The sequence below is a fragment of the Aspergillus ambiguus genome (assembly GCF_047715705.1).
Source record: "Aspergillus ambiguus strain CBS 117.58 unplaced genomic scaffold BDV59scaffold_27, whole genome shotgun sequence".
Classification (NCBI taxonomy): Eukaryota; Fungi; Ascomycota; class Eurotiomycetes; order Eurotiales; family Aspergillaceae; genus Aspergillus; species Aspergillus ambiguus.
Window position 1 is genome coordinate 195,259 of NW_027395540.1, and position 17,493 is coordinate 212,751.

The 17,493-nt window shown below is 48.7% G+C and overlaps 5 protein-coding genes across 5 annotated transcripts; 1 reads left to right on the top strand and 4 right to left on the bottom strand.

Moving 5' to 3' along the window:
• Positions 1–337: 337 nt before the first annotated feature.
• BDV59DRAFT_209259 (uncharacterized protein) lies at positions 338–1,953 on the bottom strand (the record flags this gene model as incomplete). The annotated part of the gene is made up of 3 exons (XM_073695364.1): positions 338–1,337; positions 1,385–1,617; positions 1,900–1,953. 3 exons carry the CDS (start codon positions 1,951–1,953, stop codon positions 338–340), a joined length of 1,287 nt encoding a protein of 428 aa, XP_073545864.1.
• A 1,988-nt stretch (positions 1,954–3,941) lies between these two features.
• BDV59DRAFT_194559 (5'-methylthioadenosine/S-adenosylhomocysteine nucleosidase family protein) lies at positions 3,942–4,821 on the bottom strand (the record flags this gene model as incomplete). The annotated part of the gene is made up of 2 exons (XM_073692420.1): positions 3,942–4,493; positions 4,543–4,821. The coding sequence occupies 2 exons, from the start codon at positions 4,819–4,821 to the stop codon at positions 3,942–3,944; spliced, it is 831 nt and encodes a 276-aa protein (XP_073545865.1).
• A 1,568-nt stretch (positions 4,822–6,389) lies between these two features.
• BDV59DRAFT_183221 (GMC family oxidoreductase) lies at positions 6,390–8,585 on the bottom strand. Its single transcript, XM_073690460.1, has 3 exons — positions 6,932–8,585; positions 6,718–6,881; positions 6,390–6,668 (listed from the first exon to the last, which is right to left on the bottom strand). The coding sequence occupies exons 1-3, from the start codon at positions 8,466–8,468 to the stop codon at positions 6,588–6,590; spliced, it is 1,782 nt and encodes a 593-aa protein (XP_073545866.1). The 5' UTR covers positions 8,469–8,585; the 3' UTR covers positions 6,390–6,587.
• Positions 8,586–8,848: 263 nt separating this feature from the next.
• Positions 8,849–11,220, top strand: BDV59DRAFT_183222 (catalase). The gene is made up of 8 exons (XM_073690461.1): positions 8,849–8,991; positions 9,068–9,217; positions 9,272–9,401; positions 9,459–9,693; positions 9,749–9,841; positions 9,887–10,306; positions 10,360–10,444; positions 10,507–11,220. The coding sequence occupies exons 2-8, from the start codon at positions 9,187–9,189 to the stop codon at positions 10,983–10,985; spliced, it is 1,473 nt and encodes a 490-aa protein (XP_073545867.1). The 5' UTR covers positions 8,849–8,991; positions 9,068–9,186; the 3' UTR covers positions 10,986–11,220.
• A 2,090-nt stretch (positions 11,221–13,310) lies between these two features.
• BDV59DRAFT_194562 (GMC family oxidoreductase) lies at positions 13,311–15,053 on the bottom strand (the record flags this gene model as incomplete). The annotated part of the gene is made up of 1 exon (XM_073692421.1): positions 13,311–15,053. The coding sequence occupies one exon, from the start codon at positions 15,051–15,053 to the stop codon at positions 13,311–13,313; it is 1,743 nt and encodes a 580-aa protein (XP_073545868.1).
• Between the last annotated feature and the right edge of the window lie 2,440 nt (positions 15,054–17,493).

Below are 17,493 nucleotides of genomic sequence, written 5' to 3' on the forward strand. Positions count from 1 at the left end.
TTGTGTGCAGTGAATAACCGCCACCACTTTTAGCTACTTCTAAAGTACACACACCCATTCAAGAAAACGCATGCGACCTCTGATCAATCTAGCCTATCCAACAATTGCTGCTTGTTTCTCTACGATCGGATATGTCCACTCTCCGTGGGCGAGACTGTTTGACGGCGCATACAAACGGACTACAGGCGGAACCTCCCATCAGACAGAGGGCAAAGATTTTGCAGAGCTGATAAGTACTTACAGGTGATTGAGAACTTCCCTCCCCCAGAGGGGGCTGGTAGCCAGCTGCTGTAGGTTAGATCTATGCTAATGGAGCAAGGCTGCGACGGGTAGTAACTCACTTCGATGTCCAGTTTGTTGGAGGAGCGACATCTGCCGATTGAACAAGAACCTGGAAAGTCTGATTCGTAGACTGTGCCCCGTACACGAGGGATCCATCAGGATAGGTCAACCCAGACCGGTCTCCTACAGCATAGCGGTCCAACGGGTTAGCAATTAGATACTGTTGAGCATTGTACCCAGTCACACTCCAAAACCCGGTTTTCTGAAGCGGAGGTTTACTTTCGAATGTTATCATATATGCTTCATCATTTTGTAGGGTCAACGTGGTACTCCCGCCATTCGAGGGGTCTTGGAAGGAGGGATAGATGGCTTCCCCAGATGTCAGTGCCAGATACCCCGTGGAAGCGACGTAATATCGCATCTGATAATCGGTCCCATAATCTCCCTGAGCCGAGGGAGTCATTGCCACCCAATTATGACCCAGGCTCATGCTATTCTGCGGCAGCTTGGCGTGCCTGAAGACTGCGGCTTCAGCTTTCTGCGCCAGTGCGGTCAAATTGCTCTGAGTCGGCGTATATCGTCCATTTTTGATCCCAGCTTTTCGAAGCATCTGTTCCACCCGAGGTCTGTCGGAGATGTTTCGGGGAGGGTTAAAGGGCGAGATGCGAGCGGTCATTTGCATGATTCTCGTCGGGATATCCGCAGACAGCGAATCATTGAGAATACTGGTGGTCAGTTTCTGGGCATGCACGCTATTGCCGTGTCTGAGAGTTCCCACAGGATATAGGGCGGTTTGGTTTTGAATTCGGTGGACGCGCTGAAGGTCGGTGCTGTTATCTTTCACGAGCAGCCGACCCACAAATGTCCCGTAGGGGGTCGGGGCATTCACGATTCCCTGATACCCCTCACAGGCGGGAATACTTGAGATCGAGTGGGCGGTGTTCTGGCAAAGTTGGATGCCCGATTCATGCTTGCGAGCTCCGTCGTATCGTATACGATATTTTCCCGGTCGGTTGTGCTCAACACTTCCTAGGTTGGCGTAGTTGTCGCCATATCTAATGGATGAATATAAATGCCAGGCAGAAGGATGGTTCACTCTCACACGTCATAGAAGGGGAACACCCAGTACCGGTCGGTGATGTTCGGGACGTCGATGACCAGATCAGTCTGAGACAGGTCCAAAATGGCGAGTGAGTATAGCGTGTCCACATTCGGGCGAACGACATCTTGGAAGTCAGCAGTTGAGAGTCGTCTCATGTGCTGCAACTTGTTTGATCCGGATGTCGAAATGACCGGCAAGGCAAACTCGGCATACGGTAGTATAGGGTAGCCGTACTATGGCCTCTCGGTTAGCATCGACATGCCGTCAAACTCCTACGAGGTTTTTTTTACAGTTAGAGCAAACTCTGTTGCTTGGTGCACAGAGGCCGCAGTGGCGGAGATAGAGAAGGCTGAGCCTAGCGAGATGAGACCTGCTGTGGATAGCGTGATAACGGATGGTGTGCGCATGTTGTAGTGGAGCAATGGTGTGTACAATATTGTTTGTTTCCTCCCTACCCGACGTGATATTTATCTAGGATATAGACGGATGTACAAGCGCTCAGGCCGCTGTTGCACCCCTCCAAGCCATGAAGTATAGAGTACATAATGGATGTCTATGTTAGCCGACATCGTGCCTCGGTCTGTCAGGTCGAATGCCTAGCAAATGAGGTAGGTCAACAGCGAAAAGGGGGGAAGTTATAGACGACAAGTAACTTCTGTCCCCACTGCGGCTGGGGAAGTTACATTACATAGAGCATCGCCTTCGCAATTGGTTCAAGTGATCCCTCATTGGTTTCCAAACGACGTACTATACTTCGACTGTCGTCACCGGCGGCACAGGATTCGCCATCAGTCCAGCCAGGGCGGGGAAATCCTTGGCTTCCTTAGTAGTCCTGATTTTCGTCGGGTCCAGCCGATGCATCACCACGGTTTTAGTAAACCAGGCGACCAGGGAGTATATACGGGTATACGTAACTAGAACTTGAGCCTGTCACCTATTTTGGCTACATTTCCTATAGGGATTTGGGAATTCAAGGATTTTTTGATTGGAATAACCCGTACGTACCCCTTTAAAAAGGTTTACCAGCCGTCTTCAAGCTATCTGTAGCACTGTCTACTACTCTAAATGGAATAAATAGAAAGAAAAATCATACAACAGCCGGGATTAGCTGGTGTGCACCCGCCCAACTACTAACCGGCCGGCGTGTGGTTTACATGCGGTCAGTAGTTGGATGGGTGCATCTAAAGGGTGTGAGTTAGTGCGCAATCTTGGCCCTCGCGCGACTAGCGCGAGTGTAATATAGATAGGTGCGATAATGTATAAATACTCACACCTCTGGTATGATGTTCTTTTTCGTGGTGCTAAGAGACCCACTTAATAAAGAAGACGCTCATTACTATTAGGCTTTTACCCCTCCTTGTGAAACTGTTCAGCAACTTAGTATATATACTTCGCTACTATCCACAATAGGTAGCAAGAATATATATATCTACTAATAGCAAGATGTAGAGCCTCTATTAACTATTATCTGTTACGGTCTATTCAGAAGGATGATGGAAAATGATCGATTCTGGCACCTTGACGAAAACATCTGACTATGGAGAGAGAAAGGAAAGGAAGAGAAAGACCTTTCCACAACTGAAGCCCTTTTATAGAGCTCTAGATGAGTCATCTTGATCAGTGGGAAGTCCCAAAGGCGATCTCCAACGGCAAACGCCTAAGGCAAACTCCACTGTGGAAAGTGCCATCACATTATCGTCTTATGTTAGATACACCGTACACGTGATTTCGAGCTAGTATCAGTAGACTACTTTAATATTATAATGAGCTTCGTCGAGAGAAAAAATATTAGCTTAATAGTTAATCTAGAATAGTAGGTAACTTTATTGGTAGACATATATAGAGAATTATGTTCTATAAATACTACCTTTCTTTCTTACTATCTAATTTTCTTAAATAAAGCCTCCTAGATCCGGGACCGCTTAGGCATATACTTCTTATAAATATTATATAGATATATTATATCTCTCTCTATAATATCACTTCCTGTAATATAATTATTATAGGATATATTCTACTATTCTATAACGAATTTCGCTCTCTTATCTTCGAGCTTTTTAGCTTTTTTTACTATAAAGCCTACTTTGCGCCTTAATAAGGTCTTTATAAGAATCGCTAGCCCCTAATCCACTTTGTTAGCTTCGTGATCCCCTTATTAAGGGCTATAATTTTATTATCTCGCTCGAACGCGGCTAGTTCAGTAACGTTAAGATATTGTAGGGCGTTAGGATCTCGATAGTGGGTCTATGTTCTATTCCATGTTATGGCACTCATAGTCTGGTTCGAGGTCATAGAACAGCGCCTGTACATGCAAAGACTTCAGCGCAGACTGATATTTTAGGTATGTGTCGTGATTCTGATGGTCGAGTGTTTGGCCTCTTGTGGCGTCGGACGCCTTCATACATCTGATCCTTAATTTATGATGTAGTTGCGTGGCTTTCTTGCTGTGATCTTACTAGCAAATCATGATTTGAATTTCGTGTGTAAAGCTCTATTGTCTAATTTGTCGAACTTCATACCACAGTAGTCATTATTATGGACACACTTGCGCAATCAACTACATATTCTCAACTAGAACCGTTGGAATCACACTCAGCAGTTCCTTTGCATACGCCGCCGCTGTTGCAGCCGCATACCCCTGCCACGTATCGTTTTTATGGGAGTCCGCATAGTCTGAGATGCCGCGAATGACTAGGCAGGGAAAGTCGTCCATCAGACCCGCAGCCTCCATTTCGAAACATAGGATACCAGATTGGCGGGCCAGCTGATCGCGAATACCACTGTCTTTGACTACCTCGTTTCCAGACGCAATGAGCCCATAGTGAATACACGGGCCGCTGCTTGCCTTCCCATACCTGGGCGGGCGAGGCTGAACTTGAGATTTGTCACAGGCACCGCAGGCGACGTTTGTGGGTTCCGTGTGGTGGTGGTAGTCAGCACGGAAGAGTCGATCTTGGCTCCTTTGTTGAAGAATGGAGGCCATCAGGGGGTATTTGGTTTCCAAGTCGGAGAGGAGGCCCTCAATGTGTGACCCGTTGAATAGATGGATTGCTTGGAGCTTTGAGAGAGCGTTCAAGAGTATACGGGGTGGCTTGTTCAGCGAGCTGATCTTTTTTTACCGTGCATTCCTGGATTGTCCTGGGATAGTCGTATTGCACAACACCGCCGTGGTTCTTGGTGGGCTGAGCGACTACCACATCGCCCAGTCTGATATCCACTTGGCTGGGAACCCCGCCGCCGATGCCTACCATCAGACTGAAGCGGATGGATTGGAAGGTTGATAGCATCTGTCTCGCGACAGTCGCAGCAGGCAGCCAGCCAACGATACCGGCCGGAAGACAAGCGATCACAATATTATGAGAGCTCATCCGCCCAAGAATGTAGGCATTATCGTCATCTGGGCCGGCTGGTAAGTCAGCGTGGACTTCGTCGAGCATGACTCTAGCTGTGGCAATCTCAATGGGAAGGGCACAGATCCATCCGACCGTATAGTCGTCGTACGTCAAGACTCTATGCGAAGGGCAGTGATTGCTGGGCTCAGCATCAGGGATTCGATTGCCTGGACCCAAGGCGGGTGTAAAGCACCCAAATGGGCCAGAAGATGTCGTCGTCATTCTTTTAGGAGAGGTGACTCCATCGATATTGCAGGGTAATGGTGCACAACATGCTTTGGGGTCAGGTTGAGGAAGACTTTGTGTTGCTAGTTTTATTAGCTGAATCCTAGGAAAGTAATTTAGGCTGTGTCCTTACCAGATAATCCTTTGATGCCATGATATATCTGAGGCTGTTGGGCCCATTGGTGAGCTTTACTATGACCATAAATAGAAGACTTCCTTTGGGATAAAAAGCCTCTATATAGAGCATATAAAGCATTTACGAGTAGAAAGATGAGAACAAAGAGACCAAAGACGGTCATCCACATATTGGGTAAAAGTGTGAATTAGGACAAAAGCGGGAGAAAAGTAAAGTATCTGGAGATGTTCTATCGATACGTGTCGATTACCTGAACATGCTGAGATGTTGCAGCGAGGTTGAAGTACAGTGGAGGCGTTAGATCCTCAGAGGGGCGCACACCGCTACCCACAAGGATGTCGGAACAAATGGAACGAAAAAGGAGGATTTTAATCTGGATCGATAGCACATTGTCCGATTGACGATAAGTAGATAGCACGAGTGAAGTAGAAAGAGATGTATGACAATCGCTTGTAAGAGTTGTAGAAGGTTTGGACTGTCCAACTTACTATAGCGGGTATGCCAATTAGGATCCGAGCGACTGAACCGCATGCATCAGCCATAACCACGAATCGAGTCAAAGATGATATTTGAAGGAATCCATGATCGACAGTACTTACACTCGAGAATGGAAACATTGGGATGCAGTGTGTGATGCCGTGATGGTAACGCCAAGGACGGGGAGAGGACAAGAGACATTTTTTTTAACCGATTTGGACAGCATGACGTATGGGGAAAGGCTCCAGAAGGAAAATAAAAGCATCTGCGAAAAACAACCAAAGCTAACCTTACAAGGTAAGAATCGCTACATTTGTTTACCAACCATAGGCCGATACATCAGTTTAGTCAGGATCTACGCCTCCTACGAAACACCCAGCCACTTCGAAACCGTCCCTGTGTGGCTAGTGGAGCCTTGTGTGTGCCAATGACTGGCGCACCATTTCCAAGAACCTGACGCTAGGTACTTAGGAGGTATCCACTTCTTAGAAATAACCAAAATGGTTAGATTTCAGACTTCTGAGGGAGTCCGAAATCTAACCCTTTTTGTGGGAGTCGCGATTCTCCAGGTTCGATTCCACTCTGAATCGCCAAGAATCAGATTCAGGTTCCAAGGTTTTAAGGTCGCGATCCGACTCCAGGATTCTTAAGAGTCGAAGCTGTCAGGTTCAACTCAAACCTTAGGTTGCACAAAAAGTGCAAACATAGTGATTCTCGTGATTCGCTTATTTTAAGTAGATTTTGACTGTATATTTGAGTAATTCCTGTATAGAGTAGCTGAAGGGTTAGGTTCTAGCAGTAATCGAAGAGCAATTTCTACACAGGGAATGAATGAGTGGAAGTGAGGAAGGTGAAGCTATCTAACAAGCGCCCCGAATGAACCGTGGGCCACGTGACCCCCAAACACGAACACATTGATTGACAGAAATTACAACCTCTCGCAGTAAGAAAGAAGAGATGTTATTGGCCGCATTCAGAGGCGACTGGAGACGAAGTAAGGAATACTCTTCGCTTCATAAATGTCCTTGTGCGCAGCCTTGATGATGTCCGCGCCCTAGCGAAATTGTTAGAGGCTGTTCGAATGGGATCCGGAAGTTACTCACCTTTTCCCCAACCATGTAGACGGAATTTTGAATGCGACAGTCAGGAATAACAGGCATCACAGAAGCATCAGCGACTCGAAGGTTGCGAACGCCATGCACGCGGAGCTTCGAATCAATGACGCCTTGGTGAATGCTCTTGGACAGGCGTGCAGTACCGCACGGATCTGTGTCTATAGGTTAGTGCTTGTTTTCAGGTATTGGTGAAGCAACGTACGGAATCCAGTTTGGCTTCGGTCCAGCACTGCTCTCTTCATCTCTTCATCCGAGTGGAGAGGCATCTTCCATGGATATTCCTGCACAACTATGTCTTTAAATCCAGCACCATCGGTCAACACATCATATGTCCAACGAACACCCTCACGCATGGCCAGTATATCGAGATCATTGGCAAAGAAGTTCAGGTTGATGTTTGGCTGCACGAGCGGATCACTGCTGTTGAGAGTGACTTCACCCTCCGACAGGGGTCGCAGCAGGTCGACAATGACCGTCATGTAGCTTCCCTGTTCAGGAACAGGGTAGTGCCACTGGAATGCAGTACTGAACATGCCGACGAAATCCAGCTCGAAGTGAGGCTGGCCAGCAGGGCCGAACGGATCCAAACCTCCGTTCGCAGCCTTGGCCTCGCGGTATGCCGGGTACTTCTCGAGACGTTGGTCAATACGAGGAAAACCAACGAGCTCCAGGAGACCAGAGCTTATCGGTCCAGTCTTGTCACGTTGATATGCGGCCATAGCCTTGTCGTTTAGGGCGCCAGAGCGAAGGATATGATCATCAAGGCCAAAGCCGTCCTTGGTCTGGAGAACGAATGGCACAATTGGGTGGTCTAGCAAGTGTTGACCAACGTGAGGTGAGTCCACTAGGATGTCGATGCCGTGCTTAGCCAACTCTGCCGCAGGGCCAACTCCGCTAAGCATCAGAAGCTTCGGTGTTTCAAAGACGCCTTGAGCTAGGATCACCTCACGTCTAGCATAGACGCTAATCTCAATGCCCGAGGCTTCGTTGACAACGGTCACTCCAGAGCAGATACGCGTGTCAGGATCAATGACAAGTCGCTTGGACTGTACACCGTAAAGGATCGTCACGTTTGGCTTGTTTTTGAGGTAAAGGAAGCTGCCCTGGCGTTCGCCGTTGTAGATGGTGTCCACGCAGTGAGTGAGACCCCTCATCTCGCCCGAGTAGATGTCTTCGGTGAGAACCTCACCCTTAGACACCCAAGCCTGAGTAAGCGCGTCGCGGAAAGGCTGCATCTCAGGGACTAGGTCGGCGTGGGCGATTTGAACAGGACCTCCTGTGCCGATTTTGCTCAGTTCCGCGGGGTACAATTTCTCGTCATCGTGGTAAGTCGCGCACTTCCGCAGATACTCCACACAATTGTCCCAGTTCCAATCTGGTCCACCAAATTCTTCCCAGTCATCAAAAGTGGGCTTTGATCCAGGGATCCAGGTGAAGTAGTTGGCACAGGAGCTTCCGCCCAGCGCCTTCCCACGGGTATTGGGTTTTTCAATTCGCTCGTAGTCGTTGCGCTTGATCATAGTCGTCTTATAGGCCCAGTCGTACTTGCTACCGCGAAGATTGAACGCCTTGGAAGGCGTGGTTATTTCTTCGATCTGGTCTGGGTTGGGAATGCCCGCTTCAACGACTAGAATTCGCACGTCGGGATTTTCTGCGAGTCGCCCAGCTACCGCATTCCCAGCAGTGCCGCCGCCCACGACTATGAAGTCGTATTCGGATCCATTAGAGACAGTGGCCATGATGGTAGCTTGTGTTTGGAAGATAAGAGTTCAAATGTGATCTTTTAATTCTGGGTGATTGTTCGAATGCTGCAAATGAACGTCAGATCGGCATGTATTTATACAACTCAAGGTTCATTTGAGCACAAAGAAGCCCCTGCCGAATTCCGAGCGCTTTCATCGTGAGACTTCGTTATGGAATTGCTAATAGTTCTGTACAAGATCCTTACCACATATCGTAGTACTACCAAATGAAGAATGAAATCTCGGGGCTATTTCGGTGCTTAGTGGCCGAGTTTACCCCTCGTGAGGGGTAGTGGGGTATCCCCGCACGACAACGTACGAGAATCACCAACGTGCTTCTTCGTAATGTTGCAATTGATCGTAAAAAGTTGCATTCCCAGTGGTATTTGGACAATGACAGCCTTAGCCGAGATATCCGAATTATGAGCGAATTATCAAAGGCAACTAGCGAAAGTTGGGATCCGGAGAAGACTCGGCACGGTACATCGCCGTAGGCCATGAGAATGGGACGCATTCAATGGTGCGTATTACTCGTCAGATACTGTTCCTAAGTAGCGTCGCGACGGAATTGCTGAGGAAGATGGATCCATCAACAGAGCAGGACGTATCTGCGGCACATTCGAGGCATTACTTAAAGGCCAGGCATGCCTCTGTTAGAAGAGCCAGAGACGTATCTATCCCAGACTCTCAGGCGACAAACACAATACATCTCACCATGCCGATGCCTAGCTTTACTCTGGCCGAAGGTTCTCCCTCCTATCTATCAATCCCATGGTCCAAACGTTAATATTTCACGTTAGGTCAACCTGTTTCTGACCCTTCCGTCAGCAGCACCCTGCCCACAATCGGCGGGGGTGGTTTGACGACACTGGGCGATACGCTTTTGCTAGAGACGCTGGCTCATTTTAACCGCGAACGTATCCCAGAGAGGTTAGCCAATGCCTTGTTCAGTCTACCGTGGGACTTGATGTACTGACAATTCATTAGAGTTGTCCATGCTAAAGCTGCGGGCGCTTGGGGCGAATTCGAAGTCACCAACGACATCTCGTCGTTGACCAGCGCCAAATTCCTCAATGGGCTGGGCAAGAAGACTCCGGTTCTTTTTCGCCTCAGTACTACGGGAGGCGAAAAGGGCAGTGCCGACACCGTCCGAGACGTGCGAGGCTTTTCTGTGAAATTCTTCACAGAGGAAGGCAATCATGATATTGTTGGTAATCACATTGTATGCCATCCACATGTTTCCCAGCTATTTGATTTTGACATCTGATTGTCAACAGCCTGTGTTTTTTGTGCGTGACCCCGTGCGGTTCCCATCACTGAACAGGAGCCATAAACGACATCCTGCTACCAACAGACCGGACCCGACTATGGTGAGTTTTTCCGAATCTCTCCAGAGGCGGAGTTGACCCTTCCAGTTCTGGGACTTCCATGTCAATCAACCGGAGAGTGTACACGCTTTAATGCACCTTTTCGGCTCTCGCGGTCTCCCTGATTCTATCCGCCGGGTTACCGGTTTCGGCGTCCATACCTTCAAGCTTGTGGCATCCGATGGCAGATTCCATTATTGCAAATTTCACTTCCGGCCCGTCAACAGGCCAACTCATCTCTCTGGGCAACATGCTACCAGAATGGCTGGCGTGAACCCAGATTTTCATACTCAAGACCTCTGGGACGCTATTTCCCGTGGCCAGTACCCAGTCTGGAAGCTATATGTGCAGGTCGCCCAGCCAGAGCAAGCAGAGACTTTGGGTAATGCCCTTTTTGACATTACTAAAGTGTGGTCTCACAAAGATTTCCCTTTGATTGAGGTCGGCCGAATGACGCTCAACAAAAATGTAAGATCTGGATCACTCACCAATGTCTCGTCTATTTACTGAAAATGCCCCAGCCAGAGAACTACTTTTCCGAGATTGAACAAGCCGCATTTTCGCCTTCCAACATGGTTCCCGGAATTGCAATGACACCTGATCCAAGTATCAATACCTCTTCTACACTGACAAGTTGCAATATGCTAACCACCGTTTTACGTGCAAAGTGCTCCAGGCACGTATGTTCGCTTACCCCGACGCTCAAAGATATCGCCTTGGTGTGAATTATACGCAGCTACCGCCCAACCGAGCCATCTGCCCAGTGTACGCGCCATACGAACGAGATGGTTTTGCTACTATGACCAAGAACTACGGCAGTAACCCGAGCTACGTGCGCAGTGCTCTCCAAGCAAACATCCCCTCCCAACGCGTTTCCGATGTTAGACACACAGAAAGACTGCAAGCGAATGCTTTCCTTGGTCAGAACGAGAAAACTATCGATGAGGATGATTTCCTGCAGCCGCGGGAACTATGGAACAAGGTCTTTGACGAGGCTGAGAGAGCTCAATGGGTGACCAGTGTCTCCGAGACTTTGGAAGGCATATCAGAGGAGTTGAGGTTGAATGTTATTGCTATGTTTAGCAAGGTGGAGCCTGGCATCGGTCAAGCTATCAACGTCAAGTTTAACGGGTCCTTCCGTCTTTAGGGTCTTCTGACTTAGAACGAAGTCCGTCGTCTAAGCCTACCAGCACGACTTGCTGACAATGCTGCCGGGTTAGAATTAGCACGGTCTGAGATACAGTTTGCTTCTTTTCTCCTGTTGTATATGTATTCTTATTGGATTTGCAGGCGGGCTTGGAAGAGAATATTGCGATTTTATGGCAAGACACCTCGATTTGCGCCGATCAGCGAGCGAGCTGGGGCCCACCGCGACCCCAACACTCACTCACCATTCATCCAGGTCCCCTATTCAACATTCTGCTTCCCTGGGTTTTCATGGGCAACTAACGGTTAACGTATTTCGCTAGCGAGCGCCGCATACCAACGCGCGCCGCACTTCCACTCAAATTCCTGCCCATGGGCTAAATACTAGAGCCTTTATCAACCAAACAATTGCATTTCTATATAAGAATCGATTACTAAGTGGTTTAGGACATCTGACTATAGTATGCCCCCAAACGTGACAATTAGAACACTGCGGTGGCGCTCGTACGCACGGCCCAACTGCAGAAAGCGCTGGATCTATAGGCATAGTATCCTGAGATTACTGAACATTATTCTCGCGCTGGAATCGCTCTAGACCTTCCTGAACATATGACCCCTCTTCTGTAGCTGCTGCCTAGTGGACTTCTTCCGCTTCCCATTCATTATGAGCCCGATGCTTGCGTATTTCTTCCCTTGCAAGAACAAGCTTAGTAACTGTCAATTCACGGCCTTTGATAATCTTATCTAATCGCGCTTCTAGCAAAGGTAAAGGGCTGTGGGCGCGTTTCCTAAGCAGTTTCTTTGCTTTAGATGCTTGCTTCTCCAGCTGCCTGGTTATATAGGGTATTTTAGGCGCTGAATCGGTTGACTGATCGACTGCCAGGTGGTGTAGGGGTCTTTAGTTGGATGCCCAAATTGCTAAGCACCCTATCTGGATCAAATGTGACTAGGCCAGTTGCTATAAAGCTATTCTGAATATTCTCTGCTGTAAAAGTGCTTTTGCGAGCCTCTGGAAAGATATCTAGGAAACGAAGCTTGTTGATATGGCTGATTCCTAAATCTATTTTCTGCTTCACCAAGTCGCTGCACGCGCCTTTTAGAGGCCGAAAACAGCCTATATCTAGAGGCTGATGATTTCTGGAAGAATGCGCAGGCATATAAATAGGAATAATATTCTCACTGTATATCTGATCGAATTGAGGCGTAAGATGGCTGCCATGGCCGTCCATAGGCGATATTCCTGTCGTACGGCTGGTAGCAGCAGGGATAGAGAGAGTTTTTAAGCCTGTGAAGACCTATCTCATTAGCAGTCCATTCATTAGGACTAACTTTAATCCTGATATTCAATGGGAGCTTTGGAATCTGATACCAACCCTCTACACGGACCTTCCCTTTGAAGATAATGCATGGACGAAGCGCCCAACCAGTAGAGTTGATACACTTGACCGAAGTAACCTATTTTCGATTGCCTGATTATACAAGACGCGCTTTTCCATAGTAATCAGCTCTAGTAACTACTCGAGCTGTAGCTACGAGGCCCATAGCGAAGCCAGTTTCGTCAAAGTTGTACATATCTTCTTGTGCGATCCCATGCTGCATTATAGTGATGTTTACGCTGTCAACCCACTGTTTAATAAATTTAGGGTCTTCGCATTTGGCGCGTCAATAAACCGTCGAGAAAAGCAGGATTTCACTTCGGGACCGCGTTTCTGAGCGCGAAGTTCTTCCACTGAGTCGACGACGTAGAGTTTCAAAAGAGACATTGAAAACAGGTGCAGCTTCACGAATACTGCAAATTTCTTGCTTTCTAAAGCAGGAATAGCAAGTAGAATTATCCCCTCCTGTTCTGCTGGATTTTTTGAATTTTGACGCGCTTTTGGAGACATGGTTGGTAGTTGGACTGGGTGAGGTTTTTGATCGCGTCCAAAACGCAATGGGTAACCCACTCGATGGTGTTGGCCAAGTTGCTTGTCAAATACGTTTAAAACCGCGACCTAGCCGAATCCAAGCACTGTGGTACTAATTGATCGATGGCAGTATTTTTATCCCAAAACTCCCAAAGGCATACACTTGCATTGTTGAATCGCTGATATCCGCCCTCGTAGAAGACCATTTTGTACGTATCTTTCAGCCAATTGCTCTGGTTGCCGATAGTCCGGCCGACAATATATACCCTTATCTGATCTAATTGGCATCTCAAGTGGTGGCTGCAATACTTCGGATTCCGTAACTAGATGTAGGATATATATATACTTCCAACAGGTAAATGTGAATGTCCAGAAGCCACAAGACTACTACTCAGCAAACTTAGGACCGAGATACTCTCCTAGTAAAGGTCCTTATGGTCACGCTTGATCGCATCGGCGCCTTTCTCGCCAACCATGTACACCGAGTTCTGGATACGGCAGTCGGGGATCACAGGGATGACAGACGCGTCAATGACACGCAGGTTCTTAATTCCATGGACCCTGAGACTGGGGTCCACTACTCCTTGCTCAATAATCTTTGAGAGACGGGCCGTACCACATGGGTGGAAAGAGGTCTGGGATCGGTCCAGAACGGTTCTCTTCATCAGCTTGTCATCATGTAGCGGCATTTCCCACGGATACTCGTCAACAATGATATCCTTGAACCCATCGCCATTCTTCAGCACATCATAAGCGTAGCGGATACCCTCACGGATCGCAATAATGTCGAGGTCGTTGTTGAAGTAATTCAGATTGATGTTGGGCTGCTGCAGTGGGTCTGCACTGTTCAGGGTGACTTCACCCGGCTCGGAGACCGGTCGAACAAGGTCAACCATAACAGTGATGTAATTACCCTTTCCTGGAGTGGGATAGTGCCACTGGAAGGCACTGCCGAAGAGGCATACAAAGTCGAGCTCGAAATGCGGCTGGCCGTATGGGCAGAACGGGTCCTTGTTGCCATTGGACGCCTTGGCTTCTCGGTACTCAGGTGACTTCTCTAGGTACTTGTCGATGCGAGGGAAGCCGACCATCTCAAGGAATCCGGAGCCCAGCGGGCCGCGATGTTGGTTTTGGTAGGCCTGGATGGCTTGCTTGTTTTGTGGGGTGCCCTGGCGGAGGACGTAGTCATCCATCCCGTAGCCATCTTTCACGCGCAACACAAAGGGGACGCCAGGGTGATCGAGCAGGTGCTGGCCAACATGGGGGGAGTCAAGAATAACTGGAATTTTGTGCTTAGCAAGCTCAGCGGAGGGGCCAATACCGCTGAGCATCAGCAGCTTGGGAGACTCGAAAACACCCTGGGAGACGATGACTTCGCGGGTGGCGAAGAGGTTGAGTTCCTGACCTGAGGGTGTGATAACGGTCACACCCTTGCAGCTCTTATCGGCGGCGTCGATAATAAGCTTCTTAGAGTGCACCTGTGGCAGAATAGTGATACTTGGCTTATCGGCGACGCAGAGGAAACTGCCGGAGCGGCGGCCCTTATAAATCGAGTTAACGCTGTGGGTAAGGCCAACCATTTCGCCGTCGAAGATGTTCTCGTTGATAGGCTGGCCTGTAGATTTCCAGGCCTGGGTAAGCAGATCACGGAACGGCTGCATCTCGGGAATCAATTCCGAGTGCGAGATTGGAATGGGTCCGCCTGTACCAATCTTCTTTAGGTCTGGAGAGTATGCGTTCTCGTCGTCATGGTATGTGGCACTCTTGCGCAGGTAGGGCACAAGCGTGTCCCAGGTCCACTCCTTTCCACCGTACTCCTCCCACATGTCAAAAGTGCCCTTGGAGCCGGGGACCCAGGTGAAGTAGTTTAGTGATGAACTGCCCCCGAGAGCCTTACCACGAGTGTTAGGCTTCTCGATACGCTCATAGTCGTCGCGTTTGACCATGGTGGTCTTGTAGGCCCAGTCATACTGGCTGCCACGCAGCTCCATGGCGTTTGAGGGGATTCTGATATCCTCAAGGTCCTTGGAGTTGGCCACCCCAGCCTCGACAACTAGGATTCGAGCACTAGGGTTCTCTGCCAGTCGACCGGCGACGACGTTGCCAGCCGTACCACCACCAACGACAATGAAGTCAAATCTGGCATTGTCTTGGACAGACATAATGAACATGAAGGTAAGCGATGAGGACTTCTGACTGAGGTTCAAGATATCGAGTAGTTTGTGTAAGAAATACATCTTTGCGGTCAAGGCGCCCTTTATATGCAGACCCGGTCGGGTCTCATGGGCTCAGTTCCATGCAAGATAGCTCATCGCATCTATGATCTCCTCAGAGGACGTCATTGACTCAGACCAAAAAGCGACATAGACAGCTGAAGCTTGTAATCTAGACCTGTCCAAAATAACCCCATTCGCCTCATAGTCTTTCCTTAATAGGATGTTCGTGCGTCGGCTACACGGATGCAGGTGTGGTTGGTGCAGGCGCAACGCCAAATATCATTCTTCCAATGCAGACTCCAATATCTGTTAATCGACTTGGATTGGCCGATATTGCTACGACAGGTGGATTTGAGCCTCAAGTACGGGCTGCGATAGTCCATGATCCAATGGACAGCTGAAGGCATTGCGAATGGATCTAGCATGTTTAACCTTTGCGCCCACGTCAATCGTATTCTAGACCCAATTTACAGTACTCTGCCTTCATGCTTTCCGATACATCCGTCCGTGCCTTTTCACTTTTGGACTGAGAAGCGGTAAAAATATACCGATTACTGGACTCTCGGCTGCGCTGGCAAGACAGGGTCAGGTCAGGATAGTCTGATAGGATTCGGATACAAGTCGGCATAATCCGACCTGGCTTCGTTGTGGGGTATATTTTATACTCTCTGGTTCAGAGGAGACACAATTTAGACCGGCGCAAATCTCATCTGCGAACAACGTGCAGCAACAGCAAGGCGAAGAAGAGAAGTTGGAGTGAAGCTTTGCTGGTGGGTCCGACCTGTTGGTACAACGGCCGCGCTGGCTCGGCCCCCCACCCACTACCTAGATCTGGTAGTAGTATTCACCCAATCAGAGGCTCGCCTTTCACGTGCTTGCTCGACTACTGTTATGCTTCTTTGCTTGCTCATTATTCTACCTTCAGGCAGGAAGTATTACGTTGGACCCCTGTACACCACTGCAAGTACGCGCAGTACACCATGCTTAGGGGATATGGCAACGGTCACTCAGTGAACGAGGCGTGAGGCGTGGTGTGAAGTTCCCCGTCTATCAGACCAAAGCTCGCATGGTTGTAAGCATAATACTAAGATCGCAAATCAAGACCTGCAAACTGAGCAGCTTCTCCTCGGCTTGATCCTCAGTGATCCATACATACCTTCGGGCCATCGGAGGGACCATATACACCTTTACATTCTACCTCGTGACCGCAGTTATTCTTCCGCCATCCGACCAAGCTCCTGTCTCAGCTGCCCCTGCAAACGATATACACAAAGCCATCTTCCTGACACAAACATGGTATGCCCTCTATATTTCAAACACGAGCGAAGAAAACTTGACGCGGTTACACAGTTTTGGGAGTACGCCTGGCAGTTTCTGGTTCATTAGTATCTCTAATGCCTCCAGTTCCCACGTTGGCAGTTCCCAACCGTTTGCCATATGAAAGCTTACGATGGACATACGTACAAGTTTGCTAAGGCGGTAGGAATGACCAATTACTCTCCGAATATTTTCACGGACTTATGTCCACGATAGCTCATTTCATTATGCCGAAAATTCCCATCAAGGCGGGGCAAGGGATGCAGAGTTTAGGAGCTCATCCAGATTACCTATTTCATGACATATTTGAGGCTGTCGAACGAGGCGACTGTCCTGTATAAAACATCTATGCGCAGCTGATGAGTCTGAGGCGGCCGAGCACTATCGCTGGAATGTCTTCGATATGACCAGGACTTGGCTGCACGAGGGTTTTCCTCTGCAGCAGATTGGCCGCCTTACATTGGATCGCAATGTATGCCCTAATAACTATTCCGGGCTCTAACCGTTGCAAGGTTGGCATGCGGCGAACCTATTTCACAGATATTGAACAGGTCGGGTTTTCACCATCAATCATAGCCTCAGGCTTCCGGGCGTCGGCTGAAATAGCAAAGTATAACACTTTTCTTCCCCAATACCGTGGCTACACGTCAAGTCTGGCCAGCACGACTCTTCGTCTACACCGATGCAGCCCGCACCGACTCGACCTGAGTTGCCAGCAGCTCGCCGCCAACCTCACCAAGTCCCGGTTTACTGTCATTTCCAACGAGGCGGAGAGATGTGTTCCGACAAAAACTACGGAAGGGGCCATGACTGCATTGGCTCCTCGCTCCAATCTACCCGGTTGTACAAAGATGTGAAGGGGACAAACTCACCACGAAAGATGGATAGAGGTGGTTTCTACTTAGAGCCACTGGATTCGCCACCCAGGGGCAAGTGATCGAGATAATCTGACGCATTTGGTTTGAGATTGTAAATTACCGCGTGCTCGTAAATACTCGGTGCTTGTGTAAGGAGTAGGACTGTCCCACTACTCACCGATCCACCAGGCCCTTCTGTGTGAGCTGGAAAT